This window comes from Sinocyclocheilus rhinocerous, unplaced genomic scaffold (genome assembly GCF_001515625.1).
Source record: "Sinocyclocheilus rhinocerous isolate Xijiao unplaced genomic scaffold, SAMN03320098_v1.1 scaffold1179, whole genome shotgun sequence".
NCBI lineage: Eukaryota > Metazoa > Chordata > Actinopteri > Cypriniformes > Cyprinidae > Sinocyclocheilus > Sinocyclocheilus rhinocerous.
The window spans coordinates 701,267-723,421 of record NW_015664997.1 but is presented as its reverse complement, the minus strand read 5'-3'; the positions used below and the strand labels follow the sequence as shown (position 1 = coordinate 723,421).

The 22,155-nt window shown below is 36.1% G+C and overlaps 1 protein-coding gene across 1 annotated transcript; it reads left to right on the top strand.

Annotated features, from left to right (window-relative positions):
• The first annotated feature begins 1,427 nt into the window (after positions 1-1,427).
• On the top strand, positions 1,428-18,868 carry LOC107730688 (serine/threonine-protein kinase N2-like). Its single transcript, XM_016541565.1, has 18 exons — positions 1,428-1,589; positions 3,980-4,103; positions 4,201-4,355; positions 5,650-5,863; positions 7,456-7,641; positions 9,351-9,460; positions 11,226-11,369; positions 11,471-11,546; positions 12,370-12,544; positions 12,801-12,921; positions 14,276-14,397; positions 14,501-14,576; positions 14,754-14,845; positions 16,093-16,172; positions 16,681-16,718; positions 17,113-17,220; positions 17,427-17,507; positions 17,592-18,868. Exons 1-18 carry the CDS (start codon positions 1,428-1,430, stop codon positions 17,793-17,795), a joined length of 2,268 nt encoding a protein of 755 aa, XP_016397051.1. The 3' UTR covers positions 17,796-18,868.
• Positions 18,869-22,155: the final 3,287 nt, after the last annotated feature.

Below are 22,155 nucleotides of genomic sequence, written 5' to 3'. Positions count from 1 at the left end.
CATTTAAGCATGGTTTTATGTACAGGCCTGCTTAATAGTCAAACTACAGCAGTATTATCTAGCTAGTCTTGATACAGTAATGACTGGCAGTCATTTAAATAGTTTATAATAACAAAGAGCTATACATTTGCATATTTCGTGTGAGGGTAGTTGAGGGTAGAACTTAACCTATCAATTGACCTTTTTTTAATTAACAAGATCAAGATAAGGAACAATGAATTTTAAGTGTATTTTAGTTATTGTTTCATGTTTTTAATACATTTTAAATAGTCCTGTGTGGTGTGACAAATCCATCATTAAACTGTCTATATTATTAAAAACGGTACATATAGTCCATTGATATCGGGTAATATAAGCCGCATGTCTAATAGCTAATTAGTAACATATTTTAAACCGTAGATTTAGTATTGCATGTCACATTTCACCCACCTCACGCATTATGTAGTCACGTTGGAAAGGTCAAGCATGACATAGGCAGAAGTACCGACCCAGTGTTTACAAAGCGAACATGCAAAGAAAGTCAAATGCCCTTTACAAAAAAGGTAAAACAACGATGTTGGACGATTTTGAAGTTGGAGGAGAAAATGAGATTGAGTTTTTCGCCCTACCCTACCTTTTTGAACCGGAGTACACAGATGAAGAGCTAACTGTGCATGGCCTTTCCAACGTGTTTACGTAATGCTTGAATTTGCGGACGCGCAACGCAGAGCTAGTGCAAGACGTGCATTTGTGGTTAAAGTATATACATTTTTCTTGTTCTTTTTTTGAAAATAACAGATCGTTTTGCTTGATAAGACCCTTATTCCTCGGCTGGGATTGTGTAGAGCCCTTTGAAGCTGCATTGAAACTGCAATTTAGACCTTCAACCCATTGGCCACCATCCATTATATGGAGAAAAATCCTGGAATGTTTTCCTCAAAAAACTTAATTTTTTTGCGACTGAAGACAGAAAGACATGAACATCTTGTATGACATAGGGGTGAGTAAATTATCTGATTTTTTAAAAAAATTCTGGATGTGAGCTAATCCTTAAATCATTTATGTCTTCTTGTAAGTAGGTGGCTAGAATTACCTATAATGTGGACTGGACTGGACCTTTTGCCGTTTAGTTAAAAGCCTGGCTTTGTAAGACCTTTATCTAAAGGTTTTCAAACAAAAACAAAGCTTTCAGCATCATCTGCCACATCAGCCACATTTTATTTTTCAGTGTAGTTGTTTGTGGTTTACTTTCATAAAAATGACAGCGTGCTAATGCTAGCTGTCCTGCATTTAGCATTTTCTACCTGCACTAAAGGATCAAGTGTGGGTTCACTAATCTTGTGTGTTTCCTGCTCATATGTTTAGTGTCATTTCTCCAACATTCCCAACATGCTGTATTGTTGTTTTAGTGTTTTGTTAACTCTTTGATGTCGATTTGTATTTGTTCAATGTCAGAGTACCCGCTAACCCCAGACACCCCCAAGAGTGAAGCTCGGACATCCACCAACAGTAGCAGACTGGCCGCTCTGAAGAAACAGGCCGACATCGAGCTCAAAGTGAAACAAGGAGCGGAAAATATGATTCAGATGTATTCCAACGGCTCTTCCAAGGTAGTAGTCTGCCTTTAAAGGATCTGTGGTATGTGGTTTGTGTAGACTAATGCATTTGCTTGTGGTACAAACAGTTATTTACATGGACATGGAATCTCTTTTTTTTGTGTGTTGTTACAAAGCAAAATTGCAAGAATAATAAGGTCCATTTCCAAAAAACATTCCCACATTTTGCCATTAAGTAGTCCTGCCCCAGACTCATACCACTTGAGCAAATGCAGTGTTGGGCTGTTTAGAATGTTCTGATGGCGCCACTGTGTTTACATTTTTCAGTTAAATCAACCTTAAAGTGAAAAACTTGTAACCTCTACATATTAAGCTGGAATATGAAAAGTATTTCAAAAATACACGTCGTCTTTATATTACACTAAATACTGTGCTTTGCTTTTGCTCCCAGAGAGGATAAGCCGTTTGATCTCTTAAAGATCTTGAGAGAGAAGATTCATCCCAAGAAATTAAAACCGATGTTAGCAAACATGTCCTAAAATTGAGTGAAATCTCCTCTCCTATTTCCAAAAGAGGTAAAGGAAGCCAGACTAGACTCATTTATACACATATGCCAATGTCATGGTTGTAACCCCCTAGGGTGCAGCTGACATTAAGGAGAACTGGAATAGAACAGTTCAGTTATGTTTCTCCACCCTCCCCCTCAGGAAATCGGGCTTTGGTGCTAGTTACTATACATGTAGTGTGTTTCAAAACATAAATGTATCAGCAGAATCGTTCTCATGGTATGGCTTGGCTTCGGTCTAGAGTGTCTGACCCTCCTTTTCTCCCTTTTATCAAGAACGACGCTGTTAATTAAAGAGGCTCTGTGGCTAAAATTAGCATCTAAGATGTTCTGAGTTCTGTTAAATCAGCAGTCTTTTTGGTGATTTAGCAGAAAAACATACTCAGCACTACGGCACATGACTTCATTTGACTCGCACTGATTAAGCCCACGACTGCTCCGTTCAAGAATTTCAAAGGTGCCTTTTTTGCGCCACTTGTGGCACCAAACGGAATTGCTAACTCTGTGTCTTCCAATGCTAGGCCAAACAGGTAGTCCCTTCCCAAACTCGCACCATTGGTTGGACTGTGGAAAAAAAACAACACACAAAACAACTGGATTTTTTTTTTTTTTTTGAAGTGGTGAGTCCTGTATGCAGGTTCCCAGCTGCTTTAGATATCCGGAGGAAAGGCCTCTAAGGTAAAGTCAGCCTCTAATGGCTGCTTACAGGAAGTTTAGTCCATAGAGGTTCCTGACTCACAGTCACTAGACTTGAATACTTGGTGTGACAAGGAAATATCTCTTTACACTTCAAACACATTATGTATGGCTTTGTTTTTAATTTGTGGGTTTCACTTTAAAAAAAATGTGAGAAATATTAAGAATATGAATTAAGATTAAGGTATGAGAGGCCATGCTATAGTATATTGTGAATGTAGTTACAACTAAAGAGTGTTTGGTATGCCAGGCAGCTCCTTCAAGTGTGACTATGTTCACAATACAGTTAGGCCTCAAGGACCATTTTTTATAAACAGTAATGCATTTAAAAAAAATCAGAACACATTTTTATGAAATCAATTTTTAGGGTTGTCAAAAGTGACAAGTGTTTAAGGATATGTTTAAAGGAATTTTTAGGCTGCCTCAAAAGGGAACTTAATGTGTTAAATACAAAATAATGTGATTTAATGTTAAAATATTTAGGGCTGTATACCATTGTTTTCCTTCTGCTTGCTTGAGGATGTAGTCCCTGACATGCAAACAATAAGACCATGAGTGCTGCATAGTAATCGGTTGTGAAATATTGAAATATATAAAGCAATCATTACTTTATGTACATTTAAATAGAAATGAAATGAAATCTTGATTTGTGCACTACTGTTCCAAAGTTTGGAGTCTATACGATTATTTTAATCTTTTTAAAATCTCTAATGCTCACAAAGGCTGCATTTATTTGATTAAAAATATAGTAATATTGTGAAATATTATTACTAATTAAAACAACTTGTATTTTGAATAAGTTATTCCTGGGATGGCAGAGCTAAACACCCATTACTTCAGTCTTCAGTGTCACAGGATCCTTCAGAAATCATTTTAATATTGGTACTCAATAATAATTTCTTATTATTACCAGTGTTGTGCAGTTGTATCACTCTTTCCACAAAAATATTAAGAAGAATTTTTTTTTAGGATTGTTTTATGAATAGAAATTCAAAAGAACAACATTTATTTGAAGGTGTATATCTCCTTTTCTGTTTATATTTGTATCTTTTATTTTATGAACTGTGGATCTGCATTAAGAAATACTTGTCATTATAAAGTGCCGTTTGTGCATATTTTATTCCTCTGTTCGTTTCTGAACTCCTCTTCTGTTTTTATTTTCCTCCTGTGTCTTCATCTGTAGGACCGCAAACTGCTCGCTGCAGCTCAACAGATGCTTCAAGACAGCAAGACAAAGATAGAGTTCATTCGAATGCAGATTCTCAAAGCCAGCCAGACCAGCGAGATGAACTATGAGAACAATGACGGTATGTGGTCTAGCTGATTTCCTCTGTAATTATATCTGTGATTTGCGATTTAAATGGGCAGGAGTGTGGTTATAAAACATAAATCTGATGTTTGCAGTGACTTCAAGCAAGCCTATAATCAGTCCTCTGGACCTGAGGATAGAAGAGCTCCGACATCACTTCCGGATCGAGTCTGCTGTGGCAGAAGGTGCCAAGAATGTGATGAAACTGCTGGGAACAGGGAAAGTGACGGAGAAGAAAGCTCATTCAGAGGTCGGCTCCATTTCTAAATTGTAATGATTTTTATAGTCGCTCCTTATCATTTTCCTGTGCTTCATATAAACACTTTCATGTCTGCATCTATTTAATCCAGTTATTCATTTAATGATGCACTTTTAATTGCCTCTGGGGCCAAATGTTTACAGCTTTTCTCACTTTACACCATAATTGTGGTATGACTCAGGATGGTTAAATGGTCTGTAAAACTTGTTTTATTTCTGTTGTCAGTTTCCTGTCTGTTGGAATTAATTTTCATTTTAAAATGTGTTTTAAGTGATTTGTTTTGTAATACAACACATAAAAATGTCACACCTGCTACCTGACAGGAAGCAGCTTTCTTTGACAACGATAGACTCCATATGCAGCGAAAAGCATTCAAGCTAGTTTCGCATGATAGCAGTCAATCAGAATACTGGCCACTGAAAGAAATGTGTGTGCCTCTGAATCATGTATTTGAAGATGTTCCTGTTTGCTCACCTGGTAGAGGTTCATTTTAGGGCTGCACGATATCGGAGAAAACTGATATTGCAAAGTGTTGCTTTTCTGTGATATTGCGAATAGAAAAAGACAAGAATTTTCTCCACATGATTTGAATAGCTCTATTTTGAAAGAATTAATTAATTTGGAATGAATGGGATGAACATCTGATCTGAATAGAAAATAAAAATAATTTTATGAAAGCTGAAAAACTGACTTCACTCTGAAGACATTTTCATGGGAACAATCCTTTTAGGATTGAATGGTTTGGAAAAACTTATAATAGTATTTCAGATTTTTGTTGTGCTTCTTTAAAAAAAATTATAAAATAAATATATTGAAATAGTACTATTGTACTGTAAAATAAAACAAAAAAATAAAGTATTTATTAAAAAAATAACCGTAAATTTTACGGATTTTTTTTTACAGTGTACTTTAAAATAATAATTACGGTAAAATACTGTGAAATTATTATTTCACAGTATTTTACCATAATTATTATTTTAAAGTACACTGTAAAAAAAAATCCGTAAAATTTACAGTAAAAAACCGGCAGCTGTGGTTGCCAGAATTTTACCATAAGCATTTTTACAGTCTTTTACCGTCAAATTCACGGTCATTTTTTACAGTGTATTACAATTATTATTTTATAATAATAGTAATAAAAAACATCATCTACAGCAGTTTCTGGTATAAGACCATTTGTCACAGAGAAATTTGAATCCTTGTTCTCGGAGGCAGCACTGTCACATTCAAAATGTGAGTATTTATGTCTGTATGCAGTTGTAAGCACTGTCTAACTTTCTTGCAGGCTCAAGCCCGCTTGAATGAGTCCAGTCAGAAGCTAGACCTTCTGAAGTTCTCTCTGGAGCAGAGACTCAGTGAGCTGCCCAAAAATCACCCGAAGAGCAACCTGATTATGGAGGAGTTAGCAATGGTGTCTTCCCCACCTCTCAGTCCCCGCCATAGCATCATGTCCACCAGCAACAAGTACAGCACTGTGGCCAAACCTGCTGCTCTGACCGGTAACAAAACTAAATCCGTACAGTCACACAGTATTTACTGTTCCCATTTTAGATTGGTTTTAGAAATGACAGCTTGTAACAGAGTTCAAACCTATTTGTACTGGGAGCAAAGTGCAGAAATGAAGTGAATCACAAAACAAAACCATTTTTCACCAAATATTTGTCTGAAAACCAAATTTACTTCACCTGGAGTGGCGCAATGCATTTTTTTTGGATCGTCTGCCATTCATAAAACATAGAGGTTCATCTTCAAAACCCAAATTAAGAGATTTCTGTGCCTCCATTGAAAGTCCATTCCACCAAAACTGTGATGCTTCAAAAAGTTCATAAAGAGCTTGTAAAAGTAATCCTTATGAATTGAGGATTCATAGCTTTTATTCAAATAAAATATTGATCAATGCACATCAGATATGGTCAATGGAAGCTCAAAGGTGCTCGCTTGTTGCACAAGAACCAATGGTGTTTGTTGTCGCACGTTAAGCAAGTATGTTTGAACTGCCATTGATCATGTTTGATGTACTCAATGTATGTGCATTGATCAATGTTTATATGTGAATCAAAGCCTAAATTAAATCTGTTTCATATATATATAAATTATATTAATCATATAAAGACTACACTGCGATTCACATGAATAACTTTTATGATCTCTTTATGAACTTTTGAAGCATCAAAGTTTTGGGAGTATTTCAGTCTTTCAGGTTTTAATAATATCTTCATTTGTGTTTTGAACAAAAGTTATGGGTTTCAGATAACACGAGGGTGAGTAAATGATGACAGAACTTTCATTTTTGGGGGAACTATTCATTTAAAGGTTAGTAAACCAACTTGAAAAAAAAAAAAAAGAGAAAGCAAATATTCCACTATAAGAAAGAGTCTTCTTTTATTGTTCAGTGCTAGGTGATAAAATAGCACCCCCAATTGTACTGGAGTATATAGGACAAAATCCATATGCTTAAATTTTATTGGTAGATGGCGTTGGAAAAAGTAAAAATAAAAATCAACCTATACATGGGGGGAAAATTCTGCCAGTTTCACACAAATTTAAATTTTATTGGTAGATGGCGTTGGAAAAAGTAAAAATAAAAATCAACCTATACATGGGGGAAAATTCATCTCCATGAATAGATCCATGGGAATTCATTGATTCAATTTATAGTCTTGTTCACTGCCAATATTCACTCCCAGTGTGAATAGGCTCTCTAGTCCTTTTTCACAACACATGGTACTGTGCATTCAGCCCTGTTTGAGAGGGGCAACAGCTGTCCAGTTTAGGCATGTAAGAACTACATTCAAATTTTCACACTGTCAACGCACTTGGCCTCAGTGGTCCCTTCCCCCTCCCTTGGCTTTATCACACACAACTTTGACCTTCACTCTGAAGGAGAATGAGAGCGCTTACGTTACCATTATAGACTCGTAGTGCTTTCCATATATGCTCTATAACCACTTCATGTGTCATGAAATATACATTTACAATTGCTTGCACACTTATTATCTTGTGTTAATCAGAATAGATGTGTTTGGTGATTTACATCTCAGATCACACAGAACTTTGGCTCTGAGATGGGTTTCTGTTGTATAATGTACAGGCACATTAGACGTGAGGCTCATGGGCTGTCAGGACCTCCTGGAGAACGTCCCAGGTCGCTCTAAGACAGCATCTGTTTCTCTGCCTGGCTGGAGCCCCAGTGAGGCACGCTCCTCATTTATGAGCCGAGGAAACAAGAACAAATCTGGCAGCAGCCGAACCCTCTCCAAGTCCGATGATCTGTCCAGTTGAGTGGCTTTAATTTAAAATTTTTTTAAATGCGTGTTGAAAATCCAAGTTAATATCATTCCTTACAATCTTGAATGGCCATTGTACTTCACCGTTTCATTGTGAAGCAGAACAAATAAGAGTTGCCAAAATTTTTAACTAAATTCAAAAACGCTAGACTGTGTTTACAAAGTGAAATGCTGCAATTTGCCATCTTTTTCCATCTTCACTCATCGTCTCTGCCGTGATTATACTTTTATTCTATACAGTGTTATTTTATATGGAAAACAACACTTGTTCTGACTTGGAGTGCAAGTGAATACATTACCATTCAAAAGTTTGTCAGTATGATGTTTTTTTGTTTTAAAGAAATAACTACTTTTTATTCAACAAGGACACTTTAAATTGATTGAAGTGGCTGTAAAGACATTGATGTTATAAAAGATCTTTTTTTTTTTAAGGAATGCTGTTATTTTGAGCTTTATATTTTTCTAAGAATCCTAAAAAATGTATTACAGCTTCCACAAAAATATTAAGCAGCACAGCTTTTTTTCAACTGTGATGATATAAAAATTCATTGTGAAGCAGAACAAATAAGAGTTGCCAAAATTTTTAACTAAATTCAAAAACGCTAGACTGTGTTTACAAAGTGAAATGCTGCAATTTGCCATCTTTTTCCATCTTCACTCATCGTCTCTGCCGTGATTATACTTTTATTCTATACAGTGTTATTTTATATGGAAAACAACACTTGTTCTGACTTGGAGTGCAAGTGAATACATTACCATTCAAAAGTTTGTCAGTATGATGTTTTTTTGTTTTAAAGAAATAACTACTTTTTATTCAACAAGGACACTTTAAATTGATTGAAGTGGCTGTAAAGACATTGATGTTATAAAAGATCTTTTTTTTTAAAAGGAATGCTGTTATTTTGAGCTTTATATTTTTCTAAGAATCCTAAAAAATGTATTACAGCTTCCACAAAAATATTAAGCAGCACAGCTTTTTTTCAACTGTGATGATATAAAAAGAAATGTTTCTTGAGTACCAAATCAGCATATTAGAATGATTTCTGAAGGATCATGTGAGACTGAAGACTGGAGTAATGATGCTGAAAATTCAGTTTTGGCATCACATGAATACATTACATTTTTAAAACAGAGAACAGTTACTTTTAAATTTGTAATTGTAAATTTCACAATGTTACTGTTTTACTGTATTTTTGATCAAACAAATGCTGTCTTGATGAGCATAAGAGACTTTATGCTACATTAAAAAAAAATCTTGCCAACCCCAAACTTTTAGATGGATTTGGGTAGTAGGACTGTCAGTCAATTAAAAACATTTAATTTAATTTATTACTGTTTTACATTTAATTCAATTGCTACCGATTCATTACATGATTAATAACTGAATTATCACACTTAATAGCATATATCAACATTTGCTTAGATAATCTCACTGTCTTTTCAAAAACATGGAATCAAAGAATCTATTTTTATTTATTTTTTATAGTTTATGTATTTGTTTTTGTTTGTTTTTTTTATAGTCTGTTTTTTTATTATTATTTTGATCATATGCTGACTAATGTCTTTGGGTGTATTTTTATTTTCATCACAGCTTTTTAAATAATAAATTGCATTAAATCAATGTATTAAATACAAATCCCTAATTCATGTTTCTGTTCTAAAGTAATAGCTTAAGAGTTGTTTTGTACTGTTATGACAGATGAAATCAGTGCCGTTCTGAAGCTGGACAACACAGTTGTGGGACAGACCCATTGGAAGCCAGTTAGCAACCAATCTTGGGACCAGAAGTTCACGCTGGAACTTGACAGGGTAATGCATGAGAAATTGCATAAAACACACTTGTCAAACCACAGTCATATCCCATAATCCTCTCGACACATGAGTAGATGAGCACACATATACACACATGCTCTCCATTCCAGCCGCTCTCAATTACCTTTGGAAATGTTAATCCCAGATTTGACCCAGTTCTTATGGAAACTCAGACAAGGCAGATCAGAAGTCATCGTTCATAATCTCTTCACTCTCACATACATAAATCTCTCCCTTTCCCTATATGTTTGTTATTGAGTCACTCTCAACACAAGCAAACCTCAGTTTGCTTTTATGTTTATGACATTGTTCATAGTTCACAATCAGTATTGTTTCCCTGTTTTTTCAGCTTGTCCTTTATAATGTATCTCCATTCCTCCACATTAAGAAATGGGCGGATGTTGTGTTTGCTTTGTATTCTATTTATTTTTGAGGGTTGATTATTGGATGAATTTACACACACGTCTGTGGGTTTGGGCTTGCTTTTTGCTATGTGACGGCATAAGCGTTTAATCTCATGGAAGGCAACGTGAGAGTTCTAATCAGCAGTTGTGCAATGGCAGACAGACTCTGAATAGACCTGTAAAAGGCCTGTACATGTCAAACCATTGGCTGTGAACTAGTAATACTCATAAGTGGTAACTGTTCGGCATTTTTAACTTGTTCAATAAATTAAGAAAAGCACTTGACCAATGCATTCTTGAATACAATTATAAACTGGCATTTTAAAATGATAGTAATACTCATAAGTGGTAACTGTTCGGCATTTTTAACTTGTTCAATAAATTAAGAAAGAAAAGCACTTGACCAATGCATTCTTGAATACAATTATAAACTGGCATTTTAAAATGTTATATTTTGATCCATTTATCTATAATTTTAAGTTTTAATTGAGTTGAACACATTTTTAAAAGTCTTTTGTCAATTTGAAAAATGTATTTTCTATTTATTCATTCATTCATTTTTTTTAAACTAATATATTGATTATTATTTTTATTTTTATTTTTTTAACTGGCACTTCTAGTCCTCATTATGTATTATTTGGCGATCGGAAGTATAGTTTTTGCAAGCAACTACCCATAGCTTTCTTGCAACCATATAGCAAAGCCCTGACAACCACTCAATACAACAATGTAATGAAACTATACAGAATTTTTAAAATGTTTTTAAAAGAAGATAATTGTGCTCACCAAGGCTGTATTTATACACTTCAAGGTGTGTATATATTAGGGGTGTGCGATATTGACAAAAAATTATATCTCGATAAACGGCGCTGTGGCTGTATTCGGAATGATTTTTGTTGGCGAAATAGAGCAAAAACAAGCAATATGGTGTCTAAAACGTAAGTTTCTTAATTAACTTTTGTTTATTGAATTCAATGTCACATTTGTAATCATGGTAATTTTTGGAGAAAAACGGCACTCTTCGTGTGAAATTGAATAACTATATGAAGTGGTATAAATATATAAATTTTCTGCCATCATATCTTGAATTTGTGATCATTCTAAATGTATTTCAATAGACTGAATCATGCAGTGAAAGAAAACACACTAAATGCGCTCACACACTAGTCTAGACTTCACGTAATGTATGCGTGCGCTCTGTAGGGATGTTTTGAATGGTTTTTGCAAAATACTCGATAATGTCAAATCGCACATCGTTAAAACAACAATTACGATATTATCGCAGACGATATATATCGCACACCCCTAGTATATATACTTAATATCAGATACGAAATGCTTTTTTGGTTGACCTGTAGTCTCGTGAGCTGGAGATAGCTGTGTACTGGAGAGACTGGCGCTCGCTGTGTGCTGTTAAGTTTTTACGGCTGGAGGACTTCCTGGACAACCAGCGTCATGGCATGTGCCTTTACCTGGAACCGCAAGGAACACTGTTTGCTGAGGTACTTTCATTTTGTCATCACACACAGACATGCAATATACCAGTTTGATGGCCCTGTAGAGGATATTTTTATTGAGATTATCTCTACCTCTTTGAATACAGGTTACGTTTTTTAACCCAGTTATTGAGAGGCGACCTAAACTACAAAGGCAAAAGAAAATCTTCTCCAAACAGCAAGGTAAGGTTATGAAGTGGCAAATATGCTTCAGTGTTGAGAAGGCTTAACAAGTTCACTCAAACAGATTAGATAAAGCAGCCTACTCTTGACAGTTCTGTGGTTCAATATTGCACTGCTGTGGGGCCAGTGTTTACACAGTGAAGTCAGAATGAACTTTGACCTTCGTTTGAACTTTTTTGAACCATTAATAACATAGAAGGTGAATAGCTGGTTGAGAGGCTTAAGCTCTGTTTCAAAATTGTGCCAGTCTCACAAATAGTGCTCTGCATGGGAGACTCAAGTCAAAAGTTTTCTGTTAGCATTTTGCTAAGCTAACAGCACAATAATGTTATAAGGCTATCTCAAGGCCTGTCACGTCAACACATGTTTTGGCACGTAAATTTGGTCTGGTTTTTGCATGTGATTTGTCTGTTCAGAGCAATGCGGGGAAAAAAGCTACAAACGGGCTGAATGAACATGTTAATTAAGTTTCTGACAGTCGGTGGCACATAGAAAAGTAGCAATATGTTTATCACACTGTTCTATCCAACAGAATATTCATCCTGGTGTGAACAGTCTTTCACAAATATTCAGCCATCCTGGTTTTGCTTTCTCATTGAGCTTGTCACAGAGCATTCTGGGATCGCATTGTCCATGAAGGATAAATGCTATCTTGTCTCATAATTTTGCTAAAATAAGGTATCTTAGACCTTTTGGAACAACTGTGTCTACAGTGCATTAATAGAGTGCCTACATAAATGGCACACTAGGAACTAATATTATCTGCTGTTCAGAAGTTTGCTTCTGCTTTCTTCATCTCATACATAAACCTTGTTCCTCTCAGGTAAAACGTTCCTGCGTGCCCCTCAGATGAACATTAACATCGCCACCTGGGGCAGATTGGTGAGAAGAGCCATTCCGTCAATCAATACCTCATTCAGTCCTCAGGCTGATCTGGGCTCAGCATTGAGCTCTGAAACAGTACCCATCGGCCACCCAGACGCCCACTCCCTACCCAGGTACATATGTGTACCAATTCATTCCAGCTCAACCACAAAGACTCATCTCCTAAAAAAAGCGGAAAGCCCTCAAATTATTCCACAGTCTTTGATAAACAATGACTAATCTGTCTGGAAACATAATTGGTGCTCTATATTTAGATAATGAGATGACTTAACATTCCTGCTCCATATCCCAGTGTATGCATTCCATAATGTAGCTATTTTGTAAATTTCCAGACCCCAGATATTTTATGATTTATCTTCTCTCCTTCAGCGACCCCACTGTGACCAAATTAGACTTTGACAAACCAGCCACCCCTTCCTCAAAACGGCACTCCATCGAGATAGAGGAAAATGTTTCACCAGATAAGATCGCAGATGGAAAAGAGGTGCAGGTAATGGGGTGTTTGCATTAAAGGAATAGTTCACCCAGAACTGAAAGATATTATGGTTCACTCATGTTGATCCAGACCCATCTGACTTTTTTTTTTCTGTGGAACGCAAAAGGAAAAGTTTAGCTAAATGTTGATACCATTCTTTTCTATACAATGAAAGGGGATGGGATGAAAATGGAAGTGGGGTGGAAAGCTTTGGGTGAGGAAAAGAAATTTAAGTCATTATTCACTGATAATCTTGGCAGCAGATTATTTAAATACACATGAAGGTGTAAGAGATTTGAGAAATCTCATCAACCTTCACATTTATTTAAAGATGGCATGCCAAGTTGTTTCATATGAAGTTTGATGTCAATTATTTCAAATGTTGTTGGTTCTGTATTTTAACAGATAATGTGTGAATGTGAGCTGCTCAATTTGAATATTATGCGTATATTCCAGTGGTTCTCAACCAGAGTACTGAGAACCACTAGGGGCCTTGGCAAACTTCCAAGGGGGCCTCAAGATGAGTTCAAACAATTTAAAATAAGACAAAACAAGCTTTAAAAAAGCAACTAAACAACTTTTGGATATTTCTAGAGATCTCATCTGTAATGTGTGCTTTCTTTGCCACAGTCACAGAAATGATTCAAATCCTAAAACACAGATATGCACTTTTAATAGTTATGCTAAGCCCTAAAATATTTTATTGGGAAGAAATGGTGAGAAAAGATCTTTAAAAATCATTTTCATTATCCAGTATCACTAATGACAGGAAAGAGTCGTGTAAATTAATTGGTTAAAAAAACCTATTGGTTTAAGGTTCTTTAGAAGAACCTTAAAACCTCTGGAATCCTGACATTTTATTTATAATTGTTTTAGTTACTTATTTAAATCTATGGACACTCCTAGTACCTGTAAATAAAGAAAGGTTGAGAACCACTGGCATATTCAATAATATAATCACATTACATTTATGTTATATTACGTTTAGTCATTTAGCAGGCACTTTTATCCAAAGCGACTTACAAATGAGGACAATAGAAGCAATCAAAACCAACAAAAGGGCAATAATATGTAAGTGCTGGGAACTCTAGTGTAAGAGGGTACACAAGTAGATGGTACTTTAATGGTGTCATATTTTGGTCCTTGACTACCTCTGGTCACCATTCACTTAGATTGTATATTAAAGAACAGCTTGAGCATCCTGCCCTACATGTCTTTCTGTGTTTGATGGGCAACAATCATTCTTATGGGTTTGGAACAATATGATGACAGCATTTTTATTTTTGTCTGAACTGTCCCTTTAAGGCAAGTATTATTAATAAGGGGAGTTCTCTTGCAGTACTGACTCTTAAATGCCTCTGGCCTACAGGATGCCCTAGCGACCTTTGAATTCCTGAACAACACAGTAGCTAAACCAGATTATGACAGTCTGGTTGAAAATGAGCAGCCTGACCTGGAACTGACCGAAGTTCAACGAAAAACTGAAATAAGGTAGTTTGTTCCCCATTTTTGGATAACTGACATCACGGCTACATATAAACATGCATACATTAATGGTATTCAAATGCTCAAAAGTGTGCGGTCATGCCTTTAGGGAAGAAGAGGAAGTTCAATTCAGTTTGACAGACTTCAAATGTGTCGCTGTTCTGGGGCGTGGCCACTTTGGAAAGGTAAACTGAAACTTGCTTTCACATATGCAATAAGGCAAGCTCTGTAAAATTTGCAATTGCGCCATAAATGTACAGTAAATTAACCGTTTGTGTAGTAATATTGAGGATTATCTCTACATGCTGCCACCTTGTGATGTGATTCCTGCAGACAGTTTCATCTCTTTAATTATTCAACAGGTTTTACTTACTGAGTACAAGACCACTGGAGAAATGTTTGCCATTAAAGCTTTGAAGAAAGGTGACATTGTTGCAAGGGATGAAGTGGACAGGTAAAGGCTATCTATGTGTGTTTAAATCAAATAAATGTACAACTTATGACGATGCTTGAAGCATTTGTAGAGGCATCAGATATCGTATACAGTGGGGACTGTTCTGCTCCTGTTTTATTTCCTGTTATTATTAAGACCAAAGTGTCAGAGTTGTACTCTAGACATGTTGGAGCCACCATACAGAGTGTTTTTACAATTTTTGTCTTTTTATAAAGTGTAGTGAGTATTTTAGCATGTCACATTCATTCATTTTAGTCCATTTTACTTAAATGCCATTTAAATAACGTTTTAGTTGGCAGTGTGCAAAACAGTGAAAATTTGTCAAACTTTAAGATCATTTTAAAGATAATTTTATTAATATAAATGTATATGTATATTTGTTGTCAGTAATTGATTTTAGATTAACTTATTTAGATTGACACTGTAAGTCCTCATGCTAACAGCTTTCTAACTTGCTGTAACTTGTAATTTCCTGATTTCCAGTGTTCCATTTTCTCCTCAATAATTTTCTCTCACGTCTTACCTTTCTAATAAAGAAGCTACAATTAAAAAATGAAATTCAAACTTTTTATATATGTACTGTATATACAGTAGTCAACATTTGAAGTGGATCAGAAAAGTTCATCAAAGTTGTCCTAAGACAAGAACGGGGATTGTTTTGGTTTTATGACAACTTTGATGAAAGGTTTAGATCCACTTCAAATGTTGATTACTGTGTATATATAACCTATATAGAAATGTGCATACATTATCAGTAGTCACTGTTAACATTATATGCATTTGGCCAATTGACATTCCAACATTCCATTTGGCAACATTCAATTTGAAACGTATGTTCTGTTATAATTACTATGCATGCAGTTAATGTGGCCATGTTAATTGACAGACTAAATGGAATGATACTACTTAAAAAAAATATATAAAAAAAAAAGCATTTGTCTCACTGAATGACAATATGATGTAGAAAATCTTAAATATAGCACCTAAAGTAAGTACAGTGACTGCATGTTGTGTTCACTTGTGTTATCTTTTACTAATATTTAAATTTTTTTTGATGATCTGAAACATTAAAGTGTGACAAACATGCAAAAAAAAATAAGAAATCAGGAAGGGGGCCAACACTTTTTCACACCACTGTATGTCTCATCTAAATCTTAACCAGAAAGAAAGAAAGAAATGTTTGTTAATGTTAATGGACATGTTTTGTCAACTATCCATTTACGCTTCATATTAATATCTATCCACAGCCTCATGTGTGAGAAGAGGATCTTTGAGACAGTGAACAGTGTTCGGCATCCGTTCCTGGTGAACCTCTTCTCTAAAAATCGTTCTCAATATTAAAGAATAGCATAGTTCACACCACAACTATAACGATAACGATACAGAGGACCGATATCGTTGGAATCACTTTCAAAACGATTTTTTCCCAGCTGATGAACGATAAAAAAATTGACAGCCAATCAGAATCCATCCTGCTATAACGAGCACAAGAATTTAAAGCGGCAGACGCATGTGCGCTTAGAATAAACGGATGATATCGTTCGCTGGTGTGGACGCTAATATCGTTATCTTTATAGTTATCTTAATAGTTATCGTTCTTGGTGTGAACGGGGCTTAAATCTTTAAAAAGTCATAAAATGTGACTTTAGAATTTTAGTGACTTGAGAACTGTTAGTATTTCTGTATAATTGAACCAAAGTCTGTCACTGGTTTACAGTCCACAGCAATCCATGCAACAGAGTTTGTCAACCTGCCTGATGTAGACCAATGGACCGTTCGCACAGAACTTGTTCAGACATTCCATCTGTGCTATTTGACGTCTCACTGTTTTTCAGCGTCTCGCTCTATGGGCACCATGTTTTTAACACAGTGTGTCAATCAGTTCAAACTTTGCAAAACGTCTTTTTAGGTTTCCTGCATTCTGTTCCATTTTGTTGCACTCCATCCAACTGTTTTTTTTTGTTTTTTTTAAAGCAAGATTGCATCGCATGTGAACCATTCTCAGTGTGGTTAGGCGTGTTGCTTGTGGTGGTTGCAAACTAAAAAAAAACATGAACGTGATACTTCAGTCTTAAATTGTGAATATACATACAGGTCAGGGGGCACAAAGAATTGTGTGTATTTTTAAATGCATAATTAGCAATTGCATAATTTAGTTACACTAATTGCATATTAAGTAATTATTAACTACAATAATTAGAATTTGAATAGACATTTTTTCCAGTACTTCATTATCTTAAATATTCTTAATATTATTTTAACTACAGTCCCCATTCCCTGGTGATGATGAAGAGGAGGTGTTTGACAGTATTGTTAACGATGAAGTTCGCTATCCAAGGTTCCTCTCCACAGAAGCCATTTCCATAATGAGAAGGGTATGTTTGGATGTGCCCTGCTACGGTTAAACCAATTTTCCTAGACTACAGCTCATTTTATTGTTTAAGGCAACCCTTAAAATCACAACACAGCTTTATTAGAAAAGACTCTTCGTTTTTGGCACTTATATTCTCCATTTAATTTACCAGCTATGTTTATAAGCTTTATATGTTTATAAGCTTTAAACATTCTCTTCCTTATCCAGTTGTTAAGGAGAAATCCAGAGCGGCGCCTTGGCGCTGGGGAAGGAGATGCAGAGGAAGTAAAGAGGCATCCGTTTTTCAGAGTAGGCCATCTGTTTAACCTCTTTTTTTTATTTTCAAATGTTACTGAAAATCTCCTTACCACACATTTGTTTATTCTTCCTCAGAATATGGATTGGGCTGCACTGCTGGCAAAGAAGACCCGGCCTCCATTTTTGCCGACTATCAAAGGCCGTGAAGATGTTAGTAACTTTGACGATGAATTCACCTCAGAGGCACCGATATTGACTCCACCTCGTGAGCCGAGGGTTCTGACAGTCAGCGAGCAGGAGATGTTTGCAGACTTTGACTACATAGCTGACTGGTGTTAACCCAGATCCTCATGAACCCTGTTCAAACATGCTCCAACACTGAACCAACCGAACAACTCCCTCTCTGTAGGACACATTGGAAAAGAAACTGCTTTCCGTCTATGCTCTTATTGTGCCATTTAAGGGATTGGCAGTAACCTGTTTTAAGAAACAAGAATGAAGTGGTTGAGTCTTGGTAGCCCAATGTGGCATCTTTTTATTGTCAGAGCACTGGGACTGATTGGTGACCATTAAAAACTTGTGAGGATTCAAAAGGATCAACTGCAGCTTCCCTCTCCATTTTCCACACATTTTCTCTGCTTTTAAAAGCTAAAACGTGCCTACTATCTTCAGATTTGGGGATTTTCGACACACAACTGAAGAACTGAACCCGACCAAGACATAAAAATACAAATTCTTCACTCCATAATTGGAGCATCTGACAAGACGAGCAAGCTCAAGGAGAGTTCTCTTGAATTATTTTCTTGTATTCCCTTTAATGCCTTAAATTCTTTACAGGGCTTCCAAACAATAACTATCAGGTACAGAAAACCTACCAAAGCATTCCTGCCAAATGTTGTTCTACCCATTTTATTGGATTAAAAAAGACCTTGGCCAAGAGCACAGATAAATTAACTTGAATTTCATCAAGGCAAAATGAGAGAAAGCTGCGATTTAATTGATCTTTTGAGAATTTCATCTTTATAAAAGTATCCTTGTACTCTAATCATCAAAAGAAATGTAAGTTATAGTTTTATACTGTGTTTGTAGAATATTAGCCATTTGGATCTGCTGTATGTTATGACAATGGTTGTACACATATATATGAATTGTAAGATCATTTTGGAGGGCAGCTCACAGTTGAGAGCAATTCTCAAATGGAATGTAAAAATGTATATTCATGAAAACAAACAAAACAAAAAAAGTATATTTTTGGCGTGTGGTCATGCCAAAGCCGGCTGTATGTTTTATTAGTTGACATTTTTAAAGGATATTTGTAGTCTGTTTCTGTTCTTTGTAATTTTGCAACGATTTCTCACAATTTAGCCATTTCGTGGTTGCATATGTCAACATTAAACCACATTTAATAGAAATGGTTTCATATGTCTGTGATCACCATTCCAGTTTTTTGAACACATTTGTTCCTACAGTGAACTCATCCATCTCTGAGTAAGCTTATGATGGACTCCTGCCAGCAATTCCATTCAAGTGTATCACGAAACCTTCCTCAAATGCGTACTGTACACCAACTGACAGCTGGTTTCTGTCTATTCCTCTTGGTAAGAGCTTCAAAGAAGAATGTGTGTGCTCCAAGCAAATTAATTAAAGACACTAGCTTGCTATTGCTAGCCTCTCCGAAATCGCCTACCCTAAAAATGAGTGCTGTCAAACGATTAATCACGATTAATCGCATCCAAAATAAAACATTTTGTTTGCATATTGGCTGCGTCCGAAAGCCTAGGCAGCTGACTTGCTGCCCTATCAGGCAATGACTTTGCAGGCAACGTTTTTGCACAAAGGCACCTCATGAAACTGATTTCGAACAGGCTTCTGAGGCAGCGTAACGGTTAATGATCTACAACAAAATAGAACAGTTTTGGTGATAACTAAGATATTTAATTACTATAATACTGATTTCTCGCTACAACTTTGCAAAAGTGCAAAAAGTTAGTCAGAAATATACATTTCCACACAAACTGACAGGCAAACGCAACTTTCAGATTTTTACGCATCTTTAGTTTTTAGCTCAACCATCATGAAATGGAACGCAGGGGATTGTGGGATATCAAAGGCAGCGAAGGATACATCTATGCTGCCTTCAAAAATCGATCAGATGAAGGTATCTCATGAGACAGGAAGTGAAGCTAACTTTGGATTCAGACGTGCCTTGATGCCTTCCTACCTTGGAATGCATCCTCCGAAGGCAGCTTTTTACAGCTTTCGGATGCAGCCAATAAATGTGTGTACTGTGTATATTTATGAGGTATATACTATATAAATACACATACATGTATATAATTTAAAAAAATATTTACATATAAAACATTTTTCTTAAATGTATATATGCATGTGTACACAGTACACACACATGTAAAAAAAAAACTTATTTTGGATGCGATTAATCGTTTGACAGCACTACTAAAAATAAAGTTTATCAGACAAAATGTTGTACTAACATGTTTGACGTCACATACCATTTTAAAGACGCCAAATACAGCATTTTGGATGTAAACGCGATTCATCTTTGGCATAATTCTGACCCTGTTGGCTTGCCATACAATATATATATATATATATATATTTCCCAAAAAGACTCATGGCTGTATTAGATCAAATGGGTGCTTCTACTAAATACTGAGCATTTTTCAGTTTTTCTTTTTTAATAAATCTGCAAAGATGTCAACAATTCTGTGTTTTTCTGTCAATATGGGGTGCTGTGTGTACATTAGTGAGGAAAAAAAATTAACTTAAATGATTTTAGCAAATGGCTGCAATATAACAAAGAGTGAAAAATTTAAGGGGGTCTGAATACTTTCCGTACCCACTGTATATTTAGTTACGGCTTTCCGCACCTTTATAACTGCACATTTAAACGTGTTAGCGGGCTGTATGTTAAGAAATACGATTTGATGGATTTGCTACTGAGCGAAAATGTGATGTATGTAAATCTTACTACAGGTGAAAGATACGTTACCTGTCTAGTCAAACCTGACGGTCAAGTTTTAGTACTTGCTGTAATACTGTTTTTGTATCAGTGGCAGATGAAAACCGGTCTGGAGAATTTACTAATAAGCTTTTTTTTTTTTTTTTTTACCGTTTCCTGCTGTGGGTGGCGTTTGATAAATGAAAAAAAAAATGTCTGAGTCACCTCACCTGACTACTGAGGGGAAGAAGAAAAGTTAGCGCTCTGCGGGTCTGACTGGTCCTGTCTGGGTGTGTAACGTTACATGAGTAATAAGTATGGAGTCAAAATAATGCCACATATATATGCAAAATAATAAAGTTTTGCAAAAGAAAATAAAGTTTTGCAAACGAAAATAAAGTTTTGCAAACGACAAAAAAAAGTATTGAGAAAAAATAAATGTTTTTGCAAACAAAAATAAAGAATTGCAAAAGAAAATGAAGTATTGCGAGAAAAAAAAGAAGTTTTGCAAACAAAAATAAAGAATTGCAAAATTAACAACTTCTTTAACTTGAGCAAACACTGCTAATACACATATGCATTTGTTAATAAAACGAAAACATGCATGTTTTAATGCTAGAGAATAAAAGGAAACGATCCACCCGCATGCCTCTGCTCAACGATGGTGCCTGGATCAGTGAGCTGCGGCTCGGGCCAATTACGTCACTTCCAGGGAGGCATGCCCAGGCCTGTTGTACACGCCCCCGTCCCTTGACTCCACCCCCATGTCAAAACAGTGCCAGAAAGCGAGACGCGCAGAAACGTGAAGCGCAAAGGGAAAACGGTATTGCAAGCTCAAACTTGACTGAAACGCAAAATAAAAGCAGCGTTGCAAATAAATTAGTAGATATGGCCATGGAAAATATGTATTGCAAAATCATTGCTTTTGTGCTGTTTCATTTATATTTTGCAATTCTTTATTTTTGTTTGTAAAAAACACATTTATTTTTTCTCAATACTTTTATTTTCGTTTGCAAAACTTTATTTTCGTTTGCAAAACTTTATTTTGCAAAACTTTATTTTCTTTTGCAAAACTTTATTATTTTGCATATATATGTGGCATTATATTGACTCCATAATGGAAAGCGTTAGTTTTGCTTCATCTACTCCGTGAACTTTCATAACTCTCTCTCCTCTGCTCTGTGTTCAAGATTAAGGTAATAACGTTATGTGTTTGAACCAAGGGTGTCATGCACTATTTTTGAGGGGGCACTAGTCAAAAACGTCTCAGGTTACTTATGTAACCATGGTTCCCTGAGTAGGGAATAAGAAACTGCGTCCTCTAGGGGTCGCTATGGGGTACGCCTCGTCGTGACCCGTGTCTGAAGCATACATTGAAAAAACACCAACTCGTTGGCCGGCGACAGCCATGACGTCACTACCGGTGCGACTATAGCATAAATAGGTGCCGGGAGCACACATCATTCACTTCTTCGTCTGAAGCTTGCGTCCGCAGCATGGCAAGAAACCTAGAGGACGCAGTGTCTCGTTCCCTACTCAGGGAACCATGGTTACATAAGTAACCTGAGACGTTCCCTTTCAGGGGAACTTCGAACTGCGTCCTCTAGGGGTCGCTATGGGGGAACGCCTCGTCGTGACCCGTGTCTGAAGCAAAAATTGAAAAAACACCAACTCGTTGGCCGACGACAGCCATGACGTCACTACCGGTGCGACTATAGTATAAATAAGCGCCGGGAG

Excerpts from the sequence above, each read along its gene's own strand:
- LOC107730688 (XM_016541565.1), top strand. The coding sequence starts at position 1,428 with ATGTCAGAGTACCCGCTAACCCCAGACACCCCCAAGAGTGAAGCTCGG. Across the intron at positions 1,590-3,979 it reads ATTCCAACGGCTCTTCCAAG|GACCGCAAACTGCTCGCTGC; the intron begins GTAGTAGTCTGC and ends CTTCATCTGTAG. Across the intron at positions 17,221-17,426 it reads CCATTTCCATAATGAGAAGG|TTGTTAAGGAGAAATCCAGA; the intron begins GTATGTTTGGAT and ends TTCCTTATCCAG.